Source organism: Curcuma longa, chromosome 11 (assembly GCF_044706935.1).
Source record: "Curcuma longa cultivar G26 ecotype Majalengka, Jawa Barat chromosome 11, ITB_CL_G26_1.1, whole genome shotgun sequence".
NCBI lineage: Eukaryota > Viridiplantae > Streptophyta > Magnoliopsida > Zingiberales > Zingiberaceae > Curcuma > Curcuma longa.
In genome coordinates, this window is record NC_133871.1 from 20211089 (window position 1) to 20234952 (window position 23864).

Consider the following 23864-nt stretch of genomic DNA (forward strand, 5'->3'; position numbering starts at 1 on the left):
AACCTCAGTGGTCTCATGATTTGTTTGGTTTTTTTTAAAAAATTAAAATTTTAATTTTTTTAAATCGATTAATTTAAAAGGTGACTGTATGGGCAGGTCGGTCGCGTTGGTTGGCCGGATCAATCTAAGTGAACCGGATAGACCCATCAGACCGGGCGGTCCGGGGTGGTCGGTATCTGTAATGCAATCTATGCAAATTTTTTAATTATTTTTTTATTTGGCGAAGGCCGACTCCGATCTATAACCGAATCATGGCTGCTCCGCGACCTTTTGCTCCTCCCTCCGCCGCTTCTCCGCCCCATGTCTCTCCTCCCCCGCCTCCGCATAGGCGTCCCCTTTACGTTCGTCCGTAGCCGCCGCGCTCTCACCGTCCTAGCCACCGCCGCCTGGCAGGGCGCAGCCACTTGGACCCCGGCGCCCATCAGCCTCGTCGCCCCTGCCGACGCTGACGCCTCCCTCTTCCACGTCGCGGTCGACGTCTCCGATTCAGCCGATCTGGCCTTCTCCTTCACCGCCCCGGGCCAATACCTCCAGCTCCGCGTTCCTGGCGCTAAAAAGCCTGTCTTTCTCGCCATCGCGTCCCCGCCCTCCTTTGCCGTCTCTCGTGGCGAGTTCCAATTTCTCGTGAAGAGGTTACCCGGGTCCACCGCCGATCTTTTATGTGGACTTGAGAGGGGCGATGTCGTCGAGCTGAGTGAAGTCATGGGTAGGGGATTTCCAATAGAGCGCATCTCGTCCCCTGACGCGTTCCCCACCGTCCTCATATTTGCCACCGGATCTGGAATTAGGTAGGCCTCCATGTTGTAATTACGATTACTTTTTTTTATCTGTAGAAATTCGATGTAATTTTCTTGAGACGCTGATGTTTGAGGTGAAAATCCTTTGGCCGCGAATCTTTCTTTTAGATAAAAGCAGGATTTACTTGTACTGGTACATTTCATTGCGCAAATTTTGGTTACAAAATAGAGCAAAAGTCTCGTTTGTGCAATATCCAACATGGCAACATACTTGGTCTCCACAACTAAATTATTCAATTTTTTTGCTGCAAAAGAGGACCATTTTCCTTTATTTACTGTGTGATCCATACGGTTAATTTATTTAATTCTGTCAACATCCTAGAGAATAAAAATATATTCCTTTTATTATCATTTTAGTTGATATAGTTCTTATTGAAGCTGTAATTCGATTCCTGAATCCTGGTTATTTGAGTCTTGAGGAGCTTCTTGTTTTGCTGTTTACTGAATGACCATACCAATCTGAAGATAATGTTGACTGGAGACAGGTAATTGCTACTGAAGTTGAGCTAGTTTTGTCTGTGAGTTTTCACTAGAATAATGCCAATGCATAATGAGATCGAAGCACTTAGGCCAAATGAAGCTCGGTCTATGCTAATTGGATTTTCATATACTCCCAACTTAATTTAGATGGAATAGAATACTCATTTCAATTGACTACTGATTAGTGCTTCTTAGGCCAACATTTGATTCTGAGCATTTGTTTTTCTTCAACCAGTCAAAGCATCAGATCCATGATCTTTGGTATTCCTATTTTACAAAGATTTGTTTTCCTGGTAGCACCATCTCTCTCTAAGTTTTCTTGTTATTCTTGTTATTTTCACGATTAGTATTTGCTTCATACATGGAAATTTATTTTTCCCTTTATTCTACTTACAGGCAAATAAGTGTTTCAGTTTCAATAGGTCATTTGTTTGTGTGATAGAGGATGTCAGGTTTAACTATGTTATCTTATGAGGACTTGCAATATCGGATGTCATACTACTTCATTACAATGATCACGACACAAAAATGATACACCATGACATTAGTATGATGACATCAACACTCTGTTATGTAAATTTGTATTTTTAGAAAATTTGACTAATTTTTCTTTAAATTGAATTTGATGATTTTCATTATTTACATTATACAAATTACTTTTTGAAGAAATACCTAAGTCAATATTGAAACAAAATAACACTACATGATCATAACACAATAATATAAGTCGTTAGCCTTAATTATTCTCACTTTTTTTTTCTTATTTGTCATTTTTCAACATCAAGGAGAAGTTGCTGAAGATATCATTCATAGTATAAAGGTTAGATGCGTAAAATAGAAAGGAAAATTAGACTCTTATTTATATGTATGTGCTCCATAGTTTTGAAGAAAAGTTCTGCAAGAACAACTACATTTTGTAGGTATTAAGGTATGGGTCTCAATAGATAAGGGGACCTAATGACAAATGGTCAGTGCAGGTCTTGTTCAGGATCAGGTTAGAGGATGAGCAGCAAACTCAGCTAGACCGAACTTCTGAAGATGTTGACTGAACTATGATAGCTCAGTTAGGCATGCCCAATTTTAAGGTGGTTATGCATGATTCACTACCTACAAGGCACCTCACCTCTTAGCTTGGCTTAGTGTGTAGGTTCCAGAGTGAAGGCAGGGTATGCTTGCTTGTTAGGCCTCAAAGTGGAGATGCCTTGATTCCAAGGTAGAGGGGCTGCAACACCAAGGTGGAGTCGGAGTACTATCAATCCTCCTTCCCTTTTTTCCCTTGCACATGGTATCTATAGGCCTTAGGATTGACATTCACATTATGAAATGTCAACACGTCTCAAGGCTCCGACCTTTATCTTCAACCTTGAATCAATGACATGGGAGGTGCAATTGACCAAATGTTTTTTCTGGTTGCTTGGTGTGTTCCTTCTCTAGGATGGACAGTGTCCAACCTTCCTTGGTGGGTGCAATGGTTATATTCACCCAAATTAGTAGGTAAAAAGTGTTGACTAGACATACAAAAAATTTAAACAATTTTTTTTCTAAAAAAGTGAGGTTAGTAGGCGATAAAATAAAAATGTCATAATTCCAAGTGGTTAGTCGATGACAGAATATTATAAGAATAAATTATGTTGCCAGAAAATAAGAGAAAATAGATTTCATAGTTTGATAAGATGAATCAATTATATTTTAGAGTTGAAGGTGTTCAGGAGGCAAACTCTGCTCATTATAATAAGATATATATGATTATTTTCTCATTACGAAGTTCTTTCCTTTATTTGTTCAATCATTATCTTGATAAGGATTTTCTATGACACCCATCAGAAACAATTCTAGTGGACAGAAAAGGTGGCCACCTTTGTCTGTAGATATCTGCATAGATTCTATAATATGCTACCATTTTATGTCAATAGTTTAGCAAGTTTGAATTGTTTGTTGATGTCTTTATCTTATTTGAATCATTGGTGACAGTCCCATCCGTTCGCTTATCGAGTCATGTTTCAATACAAATGAAAGATCAGATGTGAGACTTTACTATGGAGCTAGAAACCTTCAGAGGATGGCTTATCAGGTCTGAATTATGAGTTCCATTATTCAACCTAGGCTTTTCTTATTGAAGAAATTGAATATGATTCTTTTTTGCTTTTCTATAGGACAGGTTCAAGGATTGGGAATCAAGTGGAGTTAGAATAATACCTGTTTTATCACAACCTAATGAAAGATGGAGTGGTGAAAGAGGATATGTACAGGTAACTCGTAGAACAAACCTATTAGCTTATTCTTTATGAATTTTTTACTTTGTGCCAACTTTTTCTTGTGACATTTTGCAGGCAGCTTTTTCAAGAGATAAAAGGATACTAAATCCTTTGTCAACTGGCGCTGTACTTTGTGGTCACAGACAAATGGCAGCGGTATGATTTTCTGAGATACTATCAAATTCATAGACAAAATGATCCTAATAATTGTTTTTAATTTAATAATTTCCTATTTTCATTACATCATATTATTTTTTTTTTTTAAATGTTTAAATACTTTATAAATGCACAGTGTAGAAATTTTCTTTTTTTAATGAATTGATTGGTCTTTGTTTCATCCACTTGTCTTTTGAAATATTGCTTGATAGATTTTTAACTAGTTCATACCATGAAATAGGCTGCATAGTGCAATTGTTTCTACCCAATTTTAGTATTCCATCACATGGAGTGTCAACAGATTTAATTGTCGTGCAGTTTTTCTTAATGTAATTAGATATTTAGCCATTCAATTTAGGCCAAGCTCAAGATAAGGATGTTCACTTGGATAAATTTAAGATGCTACATGACATCAGACTTGTGGTCGAAGCTACTTAGGTGAAAATTTGAGAAACATGAGATTGAAACCAGTATATCATGTCATGTTGAGATATTGATGCTACTTGCTTAATTTCCTTCATTAAATTGGTGGGTGCATAACTGCAAATTTTAAGTCGCTTGAATAATGCTTGAAATTGCTGAATCTTGGGAACCAAAAGTTGGGAAGTAGTCATGTATTCAATCATCAATGTAGATGTCATTTAGATTCTTGACTTCATTGAAGGAATTAAATTGTCGAGAATACACATTCACTTCTGGACTTATTTACTTAAAGATTATATTGTCTATGGATAATGTGTTATCAATGCTATCTGATGTACTAGATGATGCCAAGCTTCTGAACAAACTTCCTTTCGACTAATGCCTTTACTTCAAGCTTTTCTTGATCACTTTTCAATACAAAACAAAGGTCTGAACTTGATGTTCTGCATACGTTTGTTCTTACATGTAGGATGTTGCATCGGAGCTTGTATCTGGCGGTGTATCAAAAGAAAAGATCTTGATGAACGTCTGAAGTCGTCGTCTTCTTCGTTTTTTTTTTGTTGTTGTAGCTTAAGCACATGATCAACTTATTCTTTTGATATCAGATCCTGTGATCGTCTGATTGAACATGAAGTAGAAAATAAGTTATCACAATTTTTCCCACCTCATTACATGTATCAAATCATTGGTTCCTCATTGCCGGGGGCATGTGCTACTGAATGATTATACAAGTTTTCTTTTGTCAATCAAAATCTGTCTGCTCAGGAAAAAAGATATTCTTGTGCAAGGATGAATGATAATATTGAATTTCCTCTACAGTTTATTACATCCATATTGTTGATTTAATTGAAACCGACCCGATTTTGAAAATTATCAAATGCCGTTCTACATTCTTCGCACTTTACACTGGATAGTGTTCGATGGAGCTATGTAATACACGCATTGTTTACTAAATTCTATCTATAAATATGTTCTTAATTATATCTAATCTTATTTGGTTCATAATATAGAAATAAAGTAATTACATTTTATAAAATTAACATAAAAATAATTTTATAATTTAGAAAATTAATTTTATTTAAAATATAAGCATAAACAGAGCTGCATTTTAGTTTCAAAAAATATACAAATAGAATATAAAGAAAGAAAGATAATTCTAAGTTCATACATCATTCATCCGACTGAATAAACGTACGGCAATAAAATGCAATATCATTGGACTGAAGGGAGCTCCTATTCTATATCATCAGGCAACGAATCTACAAATCTCGTGATCAACCCCTCCATGCCTAAATCCTTTTCCAGATCCAAGGAGGGATCGAACACCAAAGAGGAGGGATCGAACTCCAAAGAGGGATCCGAGCTGATAGCCGAAGATATAACTGGAGTCGGAACAGGAACCAGATACGAAGCTGGAGCCGGAGCTGGAGCAAGAGCAGGAACCGGATATGCAGCTGGAGCAGGAACCGGAGCTGAAGCTGGAGCCTGTGCAGGAGCAGAAGCCGGAGCAGGAACCGCATATAAGAATGTCAAAATCTCATCGAAGTCCATCTCCGGATTATTATCGAGCTCCAAAGGGGAATCCGAGCTGATAGCCGGAGATAGAACTGGAGCCGGAACAGAAATCGGATACGGAGCTGGAGGATCCGGAGCCGGATAGCAGGAACAGGAACCGGAGCTGGAGCTGGAGCCGGAGCAGAAGCCGAAGCAGGAACCGTATTTATGAATGTCGTCATCTCATCGAAGTCCATCTCCAGATTATTATCGAGCTTCAAAGGGGAATCGGAGCTGACCCAAGGTATCATGGAAGTATCTGGAACTGGTACAGGAGCCGGAGCGGGTGCCGGAGCAGGATAGATGAGTGAAAGAAAAGAATGAGGAATGCGGATGCCCATTCTCTGCAAGCTCTCGGCGTGACTCTGCATCGCTGTCATTTTGACCCGGAGATCAAAATAACCAGCGACGATCTCCGGTAGAGGAATATTATCCTGTGACTGTGAGCACGGATAAGGTTGCAGCTTAGCCATGCTCGGGGGATCCAAAACAGGAGCAGGCTCAAGGGGAATATGAACTCGCTTAGGTTTCTTCTTCATGCCGTTCCAAAAATTTTTTATTTCATTATCCGTGCGACCAGGCAACTGCAAAAGATTTATAAAAGTTAGTTTGCATTCAGATTGTAAAGTGGAAATGAATATTCATATCAGAGATAATAAGAAACGAATTTGTACGGACGGTGGACTTATCACTTACGTGTGTGGCGATCTTAGCCCACTTGTTTCCCATGTTGGCTTGAAGTTGAATGATCAGTTGTTCTTCTTCAGGTGTGATCGGACCTTTCTTCAGATTGGGTCTCAGATGATCGAGCCATCGCGAGCGACAGCTTTTGCCGCATCGATCGAGTCCGGTGGCTTTGGCGATGCCATTCCAATCTCGCTCGCCGTGTTCCTTGACGTAATGGAACAGAACTGCATCTTCTGCCTCTGTCCAGCGACGCTTTTTCTCCATCGGAAACAACTCCCGATGCGCAGGGAAGGAAAAGCGGCGCAGCGGGGACGTGCGGAGAAGAAAAGGCAGGCGTCGGGTGGAGTTTTTACGACCGCCAAAGATTAAATAGGATTTAAAGTTTAAGATTTTTTTTAACCGCCAAAACAGTTAAGTGACCGTGACTGATGGGAGGCAGTTAGTGATTAAATTTATTAATTAAAATAAAAATGACAATTTTAAAATTTATATTATTTTAAAGTCTCCGCCCGCCGGCGCCGGCCCCGCGTCGCCTTCCACTTCACCAGCATCCTCCAAGTTGGACGCGCCGCCTTCCACTTCACCAGCATCCTCGGCCGCCACCCGGTGCGGGCCGGCGAGGTCATGGTGGAGCACCCTGGGCTCGACGCCTGGCCGGGCACCTCGGTGTGGGGTGCCGGGTTTCGGGTCTGGCGGAGGATGAAGATCTCTGGAAGAAGGCGGCCCCCTTTACTTCTTGCTGCCGATGGACATGCTTTTTTCGGTGCTGACAGAGGAGGAGATGGAGGCGCTAGCGAGCCGGGCGGCGGCGAAGAGCTACTACGGGCGGAGGATATTTCCGGCGTTGAGCGAGTTCAGATTGCCACGGGCTGAAGTAAAGCAGGTCAGGAATGAGCCGCGAGGAGCAAACGAACGGCGAGGCAACGGTCTTAAGATTTACGATTTTACCGAGAGCTGAGTGAATGAGTATTATGCACGGCTCCAGAGATCATGAGAGGAAGAGTATGGCGGATCGGAGGAACAGCAAGAACATGATGAACTGGATAAAAGGGGAAAAAATAAAACTTGTGAAATAACAAGATCAGGAATGCGCGCAACTAGGGAATTGCTTCAGTTAGTTAAGTGATTGTTCAACAGAAATTAAAGGAACTCACAATCAGAGCAACGGACTGGCAACAGGAGGTGCTTCTGGTGCCTCCAACAAAAAATATCGTCGTGGCCTGAACGAATCTTGCAAACTGTGTCTGATAATGTCCCAATCTCCTCTGCAAACAATGGTGTTTCTTTTTCTTTTGAAAAAATTTAGTGAGAAAATGAGCACCTAAAGTTCATTGGAGAACTGCCATACTGAAGCGACTTTTGTGGAGCTGTGTAACCTGGCTTGAATTGCTGAGTATAACTGAAGTTTAGTAAATGTAGCAGCAAAATAACATTCGACCAGAAAATGAATTATCATGATGCTAGAGCAGAGACTTTGGACATTGAAAGTTTAGATCAAGAACTATCTTTAAGTCCAGCAAGAAGACTTCACCTGCAGGCAAATCTCACAAACTGTCCCCCTTCTCATTACACCATTTTTGAACGCATTCACGGTGAGCAAACTGCAAATGGAAGAAAGACAAAAAGTAGGACTTGCTTACCTTATTTAACAGTATAGAAGTTTAGACTCTAGAGAGCAAACTTTAATAAACATCTATAGAATGTTTAATCCTCCAAAAAAAGGAACTTTATACGGTTTTTAATTTCAAAAGCAGATCTTCTGAGTCTCTGATGAACCATTCAATGCAAATTTTGCAAATGCTTCCAATGTCAGACATCTAATCAACTTCTGTTTACCATTTCTTTCCTGCTGTAATAAGAATTTAACCTAGTTCTGATCTAAATTTGGAGAGATATTGGCAGAATTCTTCATTTGATTCATATAAACCAGCTGAAGCTTGTCAATGTAACTCCCCTATTCATAAGCTAAGTCATTCCAGTAGTTAGCAGTCAATTTGTAGGAACCAACCACCATTAGTACTAAGGAAATATACACAAGCATAATGTTTCAAATGCATAGTTTTAACAGAGAATCAATTAACCACCTAGTCAATAACAGGGCTGAATTCATTGATACATATAAACACAATGAATCATAGTTACAAGCCTTCACCTTCATACTGCCACAGCATGAGCAAGGTATCTCCATGTTGTGATCTACATCATCTTCTTGACAAATTCGGCACTCGACCAACTTTCCCAGAGAATTCTCATCCCTGAAGATTCTCTTTTGAGCAAATTCTGAAGTTGAAGTTGAGGAATTCTGGCATCCTTTTCTATTCCCAATGGCAGCTTGCAGAGTTGACTCAGTAAGCAGGTGGTCCACGAGCAAACTAAGATGGTCTCCCATCCTTCAAGATCTAAGGAACCAGCATTAACTATATCTTCAAAGTCTAAATGGAAAGATCACAGAAATTATAGAAATCAAATGGAACCATCCAAAGCCCCTCGCCAAGTTGACGGAATAAAAATTGATACACCTAATCCAACCTTCATTTAGACACAGAGAAAACAAAAGGAAGTTCTAAGTGATCAAAATTATGAGATTAATCAAAACCGTACATGCAGCAGAGAAAAAATGTCTCTTTTGTCAAATTAACAATTCTACTGCGGATGCAAGAGAAACCAAAGATATCTATACAAAATAAAGCACAAGAATCAGAAGCTTTGCAACGGAAATTGAAAAAAAAGAGTCCTTTGGAAACCAAAACGCCGAAGAATGAAATAGGGGAAAAGAAGAGGCGAGATGAAACACGGCATCAAGCCTACCAAAGAGCAGAGGAATCCCGAGATGAAACACGGCATCAAGTCTTTGGTGGAAAGGTGCCAGCTTTCTTATGGGCCCTGGAAGATCTCTGCTTTCCTTGTCTGGAGAGATGAAGAACCTCAACAAGACCGAGAGGCAAGGTGAGAAGTAAGCTGTGAATTGGAAGGAGAGGAGGATGGAGACTTAAAAGGTAGGAGATGCAAGTGTTGGAGTGAAGGAAGAGGACATGAACAGGAAAAGCCAGAGAGGAAAGAGTAGGACGTAGTGGGGTGGTGGTTTTACGTTGCGCATGTAGACAGTCCAATACACCATTATTCTTGCAATCAAGGGCGTCGAACCGCTACCGATTGTTCAATGCACTTCAAAATATTTTGACTTTTTCATGTTAATTTTCTCCTCGAATTGTTTTAGGGTTCATAACAATCCCGTTTGAAAGAAAAAAAAACTCAAATATAAAAGCAATTGTTCCTGAGGGTATGTTTTTGTATAGAACAACAGCTTTAACGCAATTATATCCAATTCTTTCAAATATAAAAAGAAAAGGAAAAGTGAAACATGCATGGATCCATCAATCTTCATATATACCATTATTAACGTTTCAGTGTAAATTTACCTAACATCATTTTGCATCTTCCATCTTTTCCACCGTCCTTTCGCGTATCACCACATCTTCCTAAAGACCCTAACTCATTTTTTTTTTCTCAGCATGCATGTGATCCCCCCACTTACTGCAGTCTGACAAAGTCTAGTCGATTCTCTCATATTCAACGTGGTACGAGTCCTCTCAAGATCAAAAAGATCTAGTCATGAGTTTAATAGCCATAAAGCTCCCACGTTTCCTTTGAACTTGAATATGAAAAGAAACAAAGTTGCTTGCTTCATCCTCCCACATTGAGTACAAAACAAATCCTACATTCACCTGCATTATTGATGATGATGCATTCCTTGCCGGACGTCCACAATCCTTCTGGGTGGCTTTTGTTTGTCTTGTCAGGTTTCATCTAAGCATGAACAAAACATGCCATGGCAACGTATGGTTAACTTTCCTGAGCCTCCACAACCGCAGTGCCGATCAATGGCTGTGCCAAGAAAAAGTGAGTGAGGTAAACTGTGGCAATTCTATCAACCTTACATGATTCCTCCGCCAGGTCTCAAACTTTGTCCTTAAGATTGTCGCCTACCAACCTCGCACGGAGCTGAACTTAGCTTGTTCTTCTCGCCATCTCAGTAGTCTCCAGCGTTTGATTGCATGAACTTTACTCTTCCTCAAATTGGCAGCATGCCCTGGGAAAAAGGAGGCACGGAAACATTTGCAAATCATTCTACTCGACGCCAAATGCGTCGTCCAACTTAGAGAATGAACTCGAGACGTAGAGACTCCGAATGCCACAACTTGTCGGCCACTTCGTCACCGGTAGTTGTTCATGACTGATCTTAGAACAGAGAAGGATCTTGTGCAGGTAGACAAATCTGAATAAACATGAATAACCAGAGGTCTTGAAACAGTGAAGTAATTCTTGTTTCGTTGCTCAATTTGAAAGTAGACTGGTCCGAAGGAGTTAAGGAAATAACACGTACAAAGAATTCTGGAAATAGATTTTTTTTCCCACCTGATCAGGCTTAATTATTCCTTTGTTTTTCTGATGGTTCACTTCATTTGTGAAGAAAAACAAAGATCAATTTGTACTGAGTTCATTCGTCAATCGATACATATGAATGTTTAACCAAATTAACTTTTTAGGATTCGTCTAATTTATTGATCGAAGAGTTCTGCCGTTTGCTCTGTTCTCTGCCAGTACTAAACCAAAAACAAAAATAGAAAAACACTACACAAGAGAGAAGATTTAGCGAATCAAATAATAATCGATTATGTCGATCAGGTTGACAGAGACTACTTCCAACACGCAATCAACGCATCGAGAGCAACAGCAGCAGAAGCAACGCCACCGCCGCCGGCATGCTCAGCCCGACCACCGCCACGGTCGCCAGCCCCACGCTGGGCCGCGCGTTCATCAACACCACCTGCACCATCCCCATCAACTCCGACACGTCCGATCCATATCTCTTGTAGTAGCGCCGCTCCCACTCCATCCAATCCCCCGGAGCCTCGTTGACTCTGTCGCTGTAGTTCTCCGCCATCCTCCTCTCGTGAATCCTCCTCCGCAGGGTCACCATGTTCTCGTCCACGAGCCTGCCGCCGTCATCGTTCTTGCGAGCGCAAACCGCGAATCTCTTTCGCTGGAAGCGGGAGCGACCGTGAGAGCCGGCGAGGCAGTGAGTGGAGGAGACGACGAGGGCAGAAGATGCATACGCCATGAGGGTTTGATGGTTAATTAAGGAAAGCAACTGATGAAGCGTATTTATAATGGTGGGAGGCAGATGCTTAAGGAGAAAGTAATCAATGAAGGAAGCGATCGAGCAAGTGGAGTTGCGTTCAAGGATGTGATCTCAGAACGTTTATTTGTCTCCATGCGCTAATTGATCGGCGTAGCTTGCGGAGCAACGATCTGCGAGGTGTTCACGACTTCTAGATATCGATTGATTGGGACGAAGAAGAATTAGTATATATTTATGATCCTCATTATTAATTGTTAAGTTATTTAAACAGCATTTTACATTCTTCTTCAATCCAAAAACTTAAAGAGGTGTTGTTTATTTATATGAATTATGTTAGGTATGGGCAAAAGAGAAATCGAATAAATAGTTATTAATTTTTTAATAACTCAAATTGAACTTGAATTTAAATAGTTTTAAATTATAGTTCAATTCTTTTCCATATTCAAATTAGATTCGTTTCAAATTAATGTTTTGGATCAAAATTTTGAAAATATAAAAAAAAATTACCTAATTTGCGAAAAAATAAAGGACAGAAAGTAAAGTAGTACTCCTAATTATAAAATAATAAAAGGCATCCTTTTTAGTAGGAAGATCATAAAAATTATAATAAAATACTTAACAATATAAAAAAATAATCATATCCATTAAAACAAAAATATAAATTTAGATCCACATAATATTTTTTTTACAACTTTTATAAAATATTTAAATACTAAAAAATTTATTTAGACGATAAAAAGGTTTATATCTATATTTATAAATAAATAGCTTTACAATCCAAATTGATCATCTATGGTAAAATTTATATTTAATAAAATAAAATTTCTTTTTTATTAACAAAAACAATTAATAATTTAAAAACTTTGCCCTTAGAAAACTTTTGTACCGAAATAAACATGCCACAGACTAACAGTGACTCAATATCTCCATTAAATTGCATGTCTTATCTTAATAAATACAGCAATATATCTAGATTTTGAGCGTTTGGAAAATGTCATTTTCTTGCAAATTTCCTAATTTGATTAGCTAATAGTTCATATATATACTGAAAAAAGCATAAAAATATAAAATAAAATCAGATAATTAGTTTAACTTTTATATATTGAAAGTGACCACTATTTTAGTTGATTAACTAAAATAATCTGATTAATATTTTTATAAAATTAATTTAAATTGTATATATCCATAGTGAATGAAAACGGTTTATTATTATTAATTCTAAAAATAATAATTCAACAACTTTCCAATCCGAACTAATATTATTAATGAGTAAAATTTATGCTCAAACTAGTACAATAAATGGAATAAAATTTATGTTCAAATTTTGAGAAGACATATTCTTAATTATTATTATTATTTTTTATGGAATTGTATAACTAGTACAAGAGGATTTTAAAGTGATTTTTTTCCTAATCGGATTCTGTCGGCGGTAACCTCACCCGTCAGACGTCATCACCCCGATCGCCTATTTATACTGGGCCTCGATCGTCGCCTCTTTCTCCGCACGCAGATCATTTCGCCGTTCCACCGCCGAAGCTGACGGAGATTCCTTCGGCGTTCGGTTCTTTCTCGCTAGCTTTCGATCTCCGCTCAGTGGCGTCTGCGTCCGTCCCGTTTGCACACGAACGATTCCGGCAGAGTTTTTGGCGACTCGATCGTTGCAGGTACTTTTCGCCAGAAACCATGTGATCGAATCGTTTCTCTTTTTTCTTTCCTTTTGGGATTTCTTCGTTCGAGAAAGCCTGTGGTCAGGGTTTTTTGGTGTGTTTGGTTGTTCAGCCTATTCGATTTGGCCGATTGTTCGGGTCATCGAATGAAAGGATGACGGATTTTTTCTACTTTCTTCTTTTTGTCTCAAGAATGATGGCATTGTGATGTGAAGGGAACCTATTTTCCATTGGGTTTGTGATTCTTATTATATATAAGTTTCCTGATTAATTCCGTGCTTATTGTTTTGTTAATCTCGTGCTTTTGGTTGGATGTGAGGGAGTTGCTGATGTTTTTAGTTAAGATTAAATTGTGCGAAAAGATCTTTCTTTCCGTGTGTTTTCTTCGATTGGATCTCTCTTTCTTCTTCTCAACTCCTTTTTCTTAATATAGATCGCATAAGAGTGGAGTGTTGTTATTAGCTGCCCGATTTCTTCTTTTCGGTGTCTCCAGTTCGACATTTCTATTCCTAAACATTGAAAATGACAAAGGAGTCTCGCAAAACTTAGTTTATTTCTTTGTCTTATTGGGATTTCTACGATATCTCACATTTTTTTCCTTCACAGGATAAAGATTGATATTTAAGGAGTCGTCATCAATCTGGCCGTTCCTGGGGTTCCACATCCTTGCACCTCGAGGAAGGTGTGGGATCTAAAGAATGATCATGTGCCTCCTCTTTGCATTGAGGTTTCCACTCTTCTCGTTTGGCCTTTCGATTGCATGGTGAAAGGATCTCCTTTTGACAACGGTTAACTCCTGCAACGATAGAGGTTCTGGCAGCTGATGTTTTACTGCTAAAGAACAACTTGTTTGGATTTCCCTATAGATTGCCTTACTCAGATTAATTGCTGTCCATGAAGATGGCAATAACTAGTTGTTTCTCAGCTCTTTTTGCTAGAAAGAACTCCAAGGTAAGAACCAATCGTTGTGATTTTGTCCTTCCTTAGTGTCTTTTTTGACATGGTGCTGTTTACAAAGTAATCATATAATCTTCTGCAGGAAAAGAAAAGATCCAAAATTGCCTATAAATGTGGAGATTTAAGAGTTAACCCTGAAGAACAAGTTCGTCAACATGTCCAGAATGTCACAGTAGGCATTACTTCTGATGAACCCAATTATGCCGATCAATTGGCCCATAGTTCTGTAGAGGTAGCAAATCTCAGAGAGCCTATGCTGTTGACAGCTCAGGGAAAGAGCCCTGTGGAGAATGCACAAACCAAAACGTGTGGTACAAAAAATCTCAAATTTGAGCAAACTGAGCTTGATACTGAAGCAGCCTATGAGGGAGGTGATGAAGACGAGGATAATTTATCTCTGAGGAAAGATTTCTCTTACTTTGATCTTCAAGCATTAGAAGCAGACAACCATGAACTGAATTCAGGAAGTGTCGACGAAGAACTGAATATTGATGGTTTGGATAGCAGTTTGCTTAAAGATGATACTGCTTCTGAAATGATTACCTACACTGGTCATGTTAGTGATCCTGACATTGATCGAACAGAAATATTGTGTGGATCGCTGTATCTTAAACGTTCATGCTCCTACATGGAGACAAAGAGATTTGTTAGATCCCCTACCAAGACCAATTCTTCAGATGATGTTCTCAACATATATGTGGCTGTTGGTGGTGAAGCAACAAATGCAGTTCCTGGAAGTCCAAAATCAGTAGTGACATCTTTCAGTGCAGACAGGGCATTGCTAAAGAAGAGCTATTCATCCCAGGTGCTCCCATTGAGGGCTACAAAACATTGGTCAAATCTTTTTCAGTTGAGCCAGAATAATTTTCACAACCCTAGAATGACAGCACCTCAGAAGATTTCCATCAATGATACCTCAAAATATGCTGGTGGATATTCTTCAGATGAACTTGAGTCAAGGTCATGTTTTGAAATGGAGAACAAGCCAAAAATGAAGCGATCAGAAATTGCAACTGCAGATGACATGAGGTCTCAAAATCTCTGGGTTGCTCTTTATTCAGAGCCTTCTACCTTGGATAGAGTTGATGCTTGGGTTCAGAGTCTTGGCGATGGCTCATCATATCCAATAGAAAGCTATCAGAATGATGAACCAGCAGAAGAGGCAACCTCATATACAAATATTCTTGAAGTTGAAAAAATCTCAGGAAATAAACAAACTCAAACTGGCAGACCAACAGTAACGGATATAATGAAAGGCAGCTACATCTTCCAACCATCATGTTCCTTTCCCCATACGGCTCACATTTCTAGTATGGGTTTGAAAGCTATTCCAGTTATTTCAGCCTTCAGCAATCTCCGATCAGTTAATTTATCTGGCAATATGATAGGTATGAACAAACAACCTATTGTAAACTGTTAAAATGTAAATCTTACGTGTTGTTTCAATATAGAGCATTTGTTCGACATTATATCAATCTCTTTCGTATTGCTGCAGCCCACATTTCCTCAGGAAGCCTCCCAAAGAGTCTCCTTACACTTGACTTGTCTAGGAACAAAATTACAACAATTGAGGGACTGAAAGAACTTTTGAGGCTGCGGGTTCTCAATCTCAGCTACAACAGAATCTCACGGATTGGTCATGGTAAGCTTGTCTTTTAAAATTTAAAATTTGATTCTTCCATTTTAATACTAAAGATAGTGCTAGCTATGATGTCTGCTAGGACAGTATTTATTGACTTGGAGAATTTATCACTTGGGATAGGAATATAATCCAATGTTTTTAAATTTCAGGATTTCCAAATGGCACACTGATAAAAGAGCTCTATTTAGGTGGAAATAAGATCAGTTACGTTGAGGGTCTCCATAGACTTCTGAAGCTAAAAGTTCTGGACCTGAGCTTCAACAAGATAACCACAGTGAGGGCCTTGAGTCAACTTGTTGCTAACAACAGCTCTCTCTTGGCACTCAACCTCGTTGGCAATCCAATTGTGAGCAATTTTAGTGAAGCCGCTCTTCGTAAAAACATTTGCAGCATCCTACCTAAGATAACCTACCTGAATAAGAAGCCCATTGATCCTCGGAAGGGACTGGAGGTGGCCTTGCACAGCATATCGAAGGCTGCACTCGGAAGCAATGACCGGTTCTCGCAGAAACAGTTGACAAGGCGAGTGATCAAGAATACCAGTTCTTCAGGAAAGAGCTGGGGAAGAGAAAAGAACACCTATGGAGGAGCAAGATGCAACCTCGGAGAGAGGAGCAGAATGAACAGATCAAGGGGCAGGCATCAACCGTCTATCACTTGAAGGAAATGAAACAGTCTATTACTTCAAGGAAATGAGATGGTGATTCAATTCTAGACGTCATTTGATTTAGCTTTCAGTCATAAATGAGAAAACATTATACTTTTTTCTTTTTGTTAAATTTGGAAACTTATTACATTGTGTTTAGTTCATGGACAGCTTAGTCTATGAGCTGAAACAGTTGATACAATTAAATTTATATACTTATTTCCTTCTTTGTTTAATTGATATGTAATCTGTTTATTCTGATGTGAACCATGCACTTCATGTTTATCCGATCAGTTTAATATTGTCTCCTTTTTTGAATTCGATATTTTTCTGTTTGCTTAACGGCTGGCTTGCGTTTTGGTAGATTTGCTGTCTCCGAGTTCAAGAATGAGAAAATCTACTTTCACGTGCTGCTTGTTTTTGCTCAGAGTTGAAGAGATGCAAAGCCCAGAGTTTTACCTTTCTCCTTCCTTTTGATGTTCTTTTCTATGCTTGTTTGTTGTGTGACCTTCTTGATGTTCTTTTCTTGCTTGTTGCACGGAAATATAAAGTTGAGACATCACCGTTCTCATTGCTATTAATGTATTTGTTTGTTTATCATCAGTAGATATAAAGTTTTGAGTAGCTTTCTCTTCCTTCATGATGTGTTTGCTTTTAGATGAATAGGTGTCCTTTGTATATATGTCTGATCCTTTTTATATGTGTGTGAAAAATGATTCGATATATGAAATTTATTCTTTCATTTTAAAAAAATATATTATAATTAATTTAAACTTATAAACTTATCATGTGTAATTGTTATATATATATATATATATATATATATATATATATAAATTTAAATGAATAACATCGTAATTAAGCTTTAAACAACTTAATAAATAAAACTTTAGACAAGTGTACACGGACTGACGAAAATTATTTAGTTAGGAAGAATGAATCCTCTTCTTTAGTATGTCTTTTATAGTATTTTTCAATATAATAACAACCTTATTTATTTTTATCAATGATTTTTATTTTATAGAAAATTGAAATAAAAAATTACCATTCTCTATTTTGGCTTTTGGCAAATTTAAATTTATTAAAAAATAATAAGATCACTATTTGCTGATTTTTACACAGTAAGCTGTAGACGACAAGGAGGACCAGAAAAACAAAAGAGTCAAACAAAATATTAAAACCTCTATCATGTAGACGAGAAGGAGGACCAGAAAAACGAAAGAGTCAAATAAAATATTAAAACCTATCGGATTGTACGTCTAGTCTTTTTCAACCCTCATTTTTTATTTTTTATTTACTTGCATGTCCTTTACGTCTTTCAGATGGACTGCCTCCTGGATCATCGCGTTCAGAATTTTCACAGTTCTTGGACGAAAAGAGTTTGAATCCTAATTCTCCTCCAGGCCACCAATTTCTATTTAATTCTTAAAAGGCATTGTTTTTCTCCTTTGCGGAGTTATTTAATGAGCATAAATATTATGCAAGTTATCGTCGTTGACATCGCAGCTACCTAAACTCTGCATCGATGTATATATATAAACCCCCTGCAGAAGATGTATATAAATCAGACACCAAAGCACAAGAGCAAAAGCAAGGAGAAAAGACCGATCGAAATGAGTCCGATTCCGAGCGAGAAGAAGCCTCCTCACGCTGTGTGCGTGCCCTTCCCGGCGCAAGGCCATATCACCCCCATGCTCAAGCTCGCCAAGCTCCTCCACTCGCACGGCTTCCATGTCACTTTCGTCAACACCCACTACAACCACCGCCGGCTCCTCCGCTCAGGCGCCATCTCCTCCCACGCCCTCCCCACCTTCCGCTTCCTCACCATCCCCGACGGCCTCCCGCCCTCCGACGACGACGCCACGCAGTCCATCCCCGAGCTCTGCCGCTCGCTCCCCCGCGCCGCCGCGGAGCCCTTCCGCGACCTCCTCAAGGCGCTGCCGGCGACCTGCGTCGTGTCCGACGGCGTGATGAGCTTCACGCTCGATGCTGCCGAGGAGGCCGGGCTGCCGGCAGTGGTGTTTTGGACCACCAGCGCCTGCGGGTTCATGGGGTACCTCCATTACGAACAGCTGCGCGAGCGAGGCCTCACGCCGTTGAAGGGTGATCATTGCGAAACTCGACAATTTTCATCGACAAAAAGATTTTTAAATTTGTCTAAAATTTATTATTATTTTGCAAATTTTAGATGAAAAGGATCTCGCAAATGGGTACCTTGATACCCCTGTGGATTGGATTCCGGGCATGACGAAGAAGATGCGGCTCAGGGACTTCCCCACCTTCATCCGGACCACCGACCCCAACGACGTCATGCTCAACTACTGCACACGAGAGGCCCAGCGCGCCATCCTCGCCACCGCCGTCGTCCTCAACACCTTCGACGACCTCGAGCGCCCCGTCCTCGACGGCATAGCAACCGTCCTCCCACGACCAATCTACACGATCGGCCCCCTCCTCTCCTCCTCCCCCGGCGGCGGTGCTCTCTCCTCCCTCCGCTCCAACCTGTGGAAGGAGGAGCCCGGCTGCATGGAGTGGCTCCGCGGAAAGCGCCCCTGCTCCGTCGTGTACGTCAACTTCGGTAGCATCACGGTGATGACAAGGGAACAGCTGGTGGAGTTCGCGTGGGGCCTGGCCAACTGCGGCTACGAGTTCCTGTGGGTGGTCCGGCCGGACTTGGTGACGGGGAACGCGGCGGTGCTTCCGCCGGAGTTCGTTGAAGAAACCAAGAACAGAGGGCTGCTGGCGAGTTGGTGCCCGCAGGAGGCAGTACTGGGGCATGAGGCCATCGGGGGGTTCCTAACACACAGCGGGTGGAATTCGACGATGGAGAGTGTCGCCGCCGGCGTGGCAATGCTGTCGTGGCCGTTCTTCGCGGAGCAGCAGACCAACTGCCGGTACGCATGCAAGGAGTGGGGGAACGCCATGGAGATCGACAACGACGTGAAAAGGACGGAGGTGTCGGAACTGATAAGAGAGTTGATGGGAGGAGAGAAAGGTAAAGATATGAAAAGGAAGGCGGCGGAGTGGAAGGAGAAGGCGAAGAGGGCCACAGGACCGGGTGGATCGTCGGCGGTGAACCTCCAAAGGCTTATCGAGGAGGCGCTACTTTAATCAAATATATTGCATAATATAAATTGTTGTCAGTAATATTAAAGTTTGTCAGACAAGGACGAATAAGTTGTAATTCTTTTTTAATATAAGGAATCAATAGTGACTAGTTACGGCCTCGTACGTAAGGGATGATGCAAAAACAACTCAAAAAGCACACACTATTCCTCGCAGCAGGTCAAACCAACACAACCAAAAAGTCAAATATCTAGGACTATGGAGTAACGTCTAAGAAAAACTCTTCAATAATTGATTTGTTCGATTCCCAGATCAAAGCATCACAACTACGAAAGCGAATGGATTTGACTAGATAATATCTAAGCAAAAAACACTCATCATGGAAAGAAAATTCTTCACCAGCATCAAAAAGAGAGGGAGATAGCGTACAGCCTAGGCAGACACGGATGGCTTGGAGGCAGCAGAAAGCTTGGACCTCCTCTTGGCCAAGCTCTCGCTCCTACGTTCCCTCTGCTCCTTGAGCCTGGAAGCAAGCAACTTCTGGTACTCCGCTGCTTCTGACTTGGCCTTGGCAATCCTCTTTTTCTTCTCGGCGATCCGACTCCTCTTCCTCTGCAAAGTCAGGGGAGTTACCAGTCTCTGAATCTTCGGTGCCTTGCTGATCTTCTTGCCTGAAAATGAATATCAGAAGTGAAAAGGAAGTTCAACATGGAAAACAAATAAGTTGAATAGAAGATGGTATGAGTATCAGCATTGAGTCATAGGCCCTTTCAGTTTCCAGACAGATTCGTGAGATGAGTTCATAAACAAGCATTCAACATACTGGAAAAAAAAATCAAAAGTGAGGAATGAACTTCAAATCTAAAAAATTAAAACACACCTGATTTACTTGTGAAGGTTCTGCGATATGTGTTGACATATTTCCGAACATCATCCTCCTTAGAGAGGTTGAATAGCTTCCGGATTTTGGAGGCTCTCTTAGGCCCCCTCATCCTTGGCTTCTCAATGTCAGTTAATCCAGGAAGATCATTATCACCCTTCTTCACGATAACCAAGTTCAGAACTGAGAGGTCAGGGCTAACAATGCATCCACGAACTGATTTCCTCCTGCGTTCTCCATTACGCCTACCATACCCACGGAAGCAAGGAGTACCTGTGATAGATTAAGCAAAATCTGAGGAACAGCTAGAAAGCAATTTAATGACAACCAAACCAAATGATGACCATACCCCTATGTAGAAGAAGGCGAACACGACCAGTCGTTAGCACTCCTTGCTTCATGGGAAAACCTTGTTTGTCACAGCCACCCATAATCTTAAAAACATAACCTTTGAACTCCTGGAAATAGCTCATCAATTAAATTTAGTAACCATTTGAATGAAATTGAAGTAACAAATCTTGCAGAATAAAATAGTTTGAAGTTTAGCTGAACATACCTCCCCGAGAGCATCCCCACTAACTTCCTGGGAGATCCGCTTGTCAAAAAATGCACGGCTGTACAAATCAAGAAAATGAGTACACCATTAATACTAGTAACTCTCACTAAAAGAATTCACTTCCCCAGAGTATTGGGGACAAGTAAATAAAACCACAACGACAATGAACATTGTGACTAGACATTATATAAATTTGGTAAAAAGTTCTTGAAAGGACATACATACATGGCCTTTCTGTAGGCATAGGCATAAGCATAGATAGTGGCAAATCAAGTACACAGTGTTTATGGAAGAAAACATTATTAGTATGAAAAGTGATAATCTTATAGACATTCTTACTTTAAAATGCATCCTATTGTTTAACAAACACTATAGCCATACATTTCTAATATTTAGAAGTCACTATATCAGTGCAGATATGGCACGCAGCACAACCAAATAACATGACCAAAAATTTACCATACATCATAGTAAAATAAGCTGGGAATGGAAAACAAGCCGAGCCAAGACAAGCTTGGTTATATTCAAGCTTGCTTGTTTTCTTATCAAGCTTGTTTATAACTAAAATTTACCATACATCATAGTAAAATAAGCTGGGAATGGAAAACAAGCTTGGTTGTATTCAAGCTTGCTCATTTTCTTATCAAGCTTGTTCCAATTGTTTATTAAAAAGCATATTGAATTCAAGCCTTGAGCTCGATCTTTTATGAAGTGCAACTAGATATATTGTTATCCTTATAATTTAGTGAAAACATTGATCTAATAAATGAAATTTATTATTCTTTCTCATTTCAAACACATCATAAGACAATTAGAAATTATAAATATTTATAGAGACATATTTTGCTCATGAAAGTTCACAAGCTAAGTTCACTGGTGCATGAGTTTGTTTATTTCTCATGATTTACTCATAATATTGAACAACCATTAACAAGCAAACATTCTGCTCATTTACAGATCCACTGTAATGTGACCAGCATACAGGCTACATAACTATAAAACTTACTATATTTTATCTGAATACATTGTGGATAAATTGCCTAATGCATTAAGTTTCTCCTTAAGTGAATTGGACGAAAACACAAAACATTTAATAATAAAATTAGTCAACCAAATCATTCAAGTTAATACATAAATCAAAAACCTTAAAGTTTGAATATGGAGTACATCAAAAAATCTAGCTAGTGTTTTTACTCGAGCACAACCGATAAGGTTGACAAAAAGCAATCTAACTTTAGCCAAGGATTCCCCTGTGCGTGAGATCAGAATGTCGAATTGGGAAATTCAATAGGGCTACTCATAAATGAGATTAGAGACGAACAATAAAACAATCTATGATAAACTTTTACACCACACAAAGACCAGTGAAAACGATCACAGTACGAACGGAGCTATACTTAACAAAATGATACGAACTATCCTTTGACTATCCAAACAGATACTTGCTCATCTATGTGAAACGACTAGTACAACTGAAAATAATAAAAATATAAAATAAGTGTTTACAAATTCAAGACAAAAGACCGAAACATAATGGAAACTTACAGCTTCTGATCGTCATCGATTTCCAGCTTTTTCTGGCATCCAGTGGTCGGATTCGCGATGTTGAACTGCAAAAAATACGATCGAATATTATGAAATCGCCACAAAACAAAAAAGACAATACTCGGAATCTCAAAACAATCAAAAGAAAGGAAATTGAAAACAGAGATGTCCCATATGTCTCGAATGAATGAGAAGAATACCTTCATAGTGGATCAAACACTCGTGTGCCTCCACGAGCGAGAGAGAGCAGAGCACCCAGAGCCTGTCGACGACGTAAGGTTGTATCCGCGGCTAGGGTTCTCTGCGAAGCGATTGGCAATTTATATGTGCCTTAAGTCATGGAGAAGTAGGATCCTTGAATCCCGATCGTTGATTGCGATGCGGGCCAATGGGCTTGCAAATTAACCCGGATGAATCGAACACAAGTTTCATTATATTCAAATTAATAAATTTTTAATTTTAATTTTAATTTGTTCAACTTTTTTATCTTTCAGTTTTGTATAAGTTCAATTAATTTAATTAAAATATTGATCAAATAAATTATTGTATATGTTTTAAAAAAACATAAGTTAATAAATAATAACAAATTACTAGTATTCAAATTTATTTATTTTATAAGTAAAATTTTGGTTGAATACTAGTTTTCCTGACCGAATGATTGAATAGGGAGATGAGTAAGCTATTTTATAAATAAATTGTCATAATTTGATTTCTAAAGTGAATGCAAAATAATTAATATATAAATAAGTGATAAAACAATTGTGGTATTCATCCACTTGATCTAGCTTGATCGGCTGAGGGCATAAAGTCATATACGAACGTAATTTATAGATCTGAATATATGTAGAAAGTTGATCGATATGATCCAGCATGATCTATAGAATAGTTGATCAAAATATTTAGAGCAATTTTAATTAAAGTTATTTCAATTACAGTAGTTTAATCTAAAATTGTTCCGACACCATTAAATGAGACCACGAATAAATATTCAATTAAAAAATAAATAATATTTAAGATGTTAATAGTTGTTGCAGTGAAATTGAAATCTTTGAGTAGTTTTCTAAGAATGACTCTCTTAAGATTTTTGATTTTTAATTATCTAGATAACTTACTTCGCGATTCTGATCGAGATATTTTTATTAAAATAAAATGGCCTTTTCGAATAATAATAAAAACAATACACTTTCATTTTTGCCTTAATACTTTAGACCAGAAGAGTTTTCAATATAGTCATTTGGCAAGCGTAGTAACCTTTTCTCTTCTTTGAAAATATGTTTTCATAATTTAATCTTAAGATAAGAAAGCAACTGAATTATTTTATAAATTATTATTATAAAAATATTTTAATGAAATAAATACTAAAACTATTCAAACCATAAAAAAAAATCGTGTCATTCTTCTATGCAGTTT

General features: G+C 39.1%; 6 protein-coding genes across 6 annotated transcripts; 3 read left to right on the forward strand and 3 right to left on the reverse strand.

The window, feature by feature from the left end:
• The first annotated feature begins 262 nt into the window (after positions 1 to 262).
• Positions 263 to 4868, forward strand: LOC141838332 (fruit protein pKIWI502-like). The gene is made up of 5 exons (XM_074725772.1): positions 263 to 788; positions 3249 to 3348; positions 3431 to 3526; positions 3608 to 3688; positions 4581 to 4868. The coding sequence occupies exons 1-5, from the start codon at positions 301 to 303 to the stop codon at positions 4641 to 4643; spliced, it is 828 nt and encodes a 275-aa protein (XP_074581873.1). The 5' UTR covers positions 263 to 300; the 3' UTR covers positions 4644 to 4868.
• A 2472-nt stretch (positions 4869 to 7340) lies between these two features.
• LOC141837306 (uncharacterized) lies at positions 7341 to 9067 on the reverse strand. Its single transcript, XM_074724733.1, is given in 8 exon segments — positions 7341 to 7391; positions 7507 to 7557; positions 7559 to 7577; positions 7579 to 7617; positions 7674 to 7741; positions 7884 to 7905; positions 7907 to 7953; positions 8505 to 9067. Coding segments are annotated over 8 exon segments (534 nt in total). The 5' UTR covers positions 8742 to 9067.
• A 1959-nt stretch (positions 9068 to 11026) lies between these two features.
• LOC141837676 (uncharacterized) lies at positions 11027 to 11474 on the reverse strand. The gene has a single exon (XM_074725045.1). The coding sequence runs from the start codon at positions 11472 to 11474 to the stop codon at positions 11067 to 11069; it is 408 nt and encodes a 135-aa protein (XP_074581146.1). The 3' UTR covers positions 11027 to 11066.
• A 2582-nt stretch (positions 11475 to 14056) lies between these two features.
• Positions 14057 to 16422, forward strand: LOC141837626 (uncharacterized). The gene is made up of 4 exons (XM_074725000.1): positions 14057 to 14113; positions 14202 to 15507; positions 15615 to 15761; positions 15911 to 16422. The coding sequence occupies exons 1-4, from the start codon at positions 14057 to 14059 to the stop codon at positions 16420 to 16422; spliced, it is 2022 nt and encodes a 673-aa protein (XP_074581101.1).
• A 1579-nt stretch (positions 16423 to 18001) lies between these two features.
• LOC141838331 (7-deoxyloganetin glucosyltransferase-like) lies at positions 18002 to 19624 on the forward strand. Its single transcript, XM_074725771.1, has 2 exons — positions 18002 to 18510; positions 18596 to 19624. Exons 1-2 carry the CDS (start codon positions 18021 to 18023, stop codon positions 19516 to 19518), a joined length of 1413 nt encoding a protein of 470 aa, XP_074581872.1. The 5' UTR covers positions 18002 to 18020; the 3' UTR covers positions 19519 to 19624.
• A 100-nt stretch (positions 19625 to 19724) lies between these two features.
• Positions 19725 to 22744, reverse strand: LOC141838333 (small ribosomal subunit protein eS6-like). The gene is made up of 6 exons (XM_074725774.1): positions 22655 to 22744; positions 22455 to 22519; positions 20910 to 20967; positions 20703 to 20811; positions 20354 to 20626; positions 19725 to 20144 (listed from the first exon to the last, which is right to left on the reverse strand). Exons 1-6 carry the CDS (start codon positions 22658 to 22660, stop codon positions 19906 to 19908), a joined length of 750 nt encoding a protein of 249 aa, XP_074581875.1. The 5' UTR covers positions 22661 to 22744; the 3' UTR covers positions 19725 to 19905.
• Between the last annotated feature and the right edge of the window lie 1120 nt (positions 22745 to 23864).

What these genes read in the sequence shown, in the direction of transcription:
- LOC141838332 (XM_074725772.1), top strand. Translation starts at nt 301, where the DNA reads ATGTCTCTCCTCCCCCGCCTCCGCATAGGCGTCCCCTTTACGTTCGTC. An exon ending in TTCAGAGGATGGCTTATCAG is followed by an intron (nt 3,349 to 3,430) that starts GTCTGAATTATG and finishes GCTTTTCTATAG; the next exon opens with GACAGGTTCAAGGATTGGGA. An exon ending in GTCACAGACAAATGGCAGCG is followed by an intron (nt 3,689 to 4,580) that starts GTATGATTTTCT and finishes TCTTACATGTAG; the next exon opens with GATGTTGCATCGGAGCTTGT.
- LOC141838333 (XM_074725774.1), bottom strand. An exon ending in ATCGATGACGATCAGAAGCT is followed by an intron (nt 20,968 to 22,454) that starts GTAAGTTTCCAT and finishes TGATTTGTACAG; the next exon opens with CCGTGCATTTTTTGACAAGC. An exon ending in TCGCCTTCTTCTACATAGGG is followed by an intron (nt 20,627 to 20,702) that starts GTATGGTCATCA and finishes AATCTATCACAG; the next exon opens with GTACTCCTTGCTTCCGTGGG.
- LOC141837626 (XM_074725000.1), top strand. Translation starts at nt 14,057, where the DNA reads ATGAAGATGGCAATAACTAGTTGTTTCTCAGCTCTTTTTGCTAGAAAG. An exon ending in TTGCTAGAAAGAACTCCAAG is followed by an intron (nt 14,114 to 14,201) that starts GTAAGAACCAAT and finishes AATCTTCTGCAG; the next exon opens with GAAAAGAAAAGATCCAAAAT. An exon ending in TTTATCTGGCAATATGATAG is followed by an intron (nt 15,508 to 15,614) that starts GTATGAACAAAC and finishes GTATTGCTGCAG; the next exon opens with CCCACATTTCCTCAGGAAGC.
- LOC141837676 (XM_074725045.1), bottom strand. Translation starts at nt 11,474, where the DNA reads ATGGCGTATGCATCTTCTGCCCTCGTCGTCTCCTCCACTCACTGCCTC.
- LOC141838331 (XM_074725771.1), top strand. Translation starts at nt 18,021, where the DNA reads ATGAGTCCGATTCCGAGCGAGAAGAAGCCTCCTCACGCTGTGTGCGTG. An exon ending in AGGCCTCACGCCGTTGAAGG is followed by an intron (nt 18,511 to 18,595) that starts GTGATCATTGCG and finishes TGCAAATTTTAG; the next exon opens with ATGAAAAGGATCTCGCAAAT.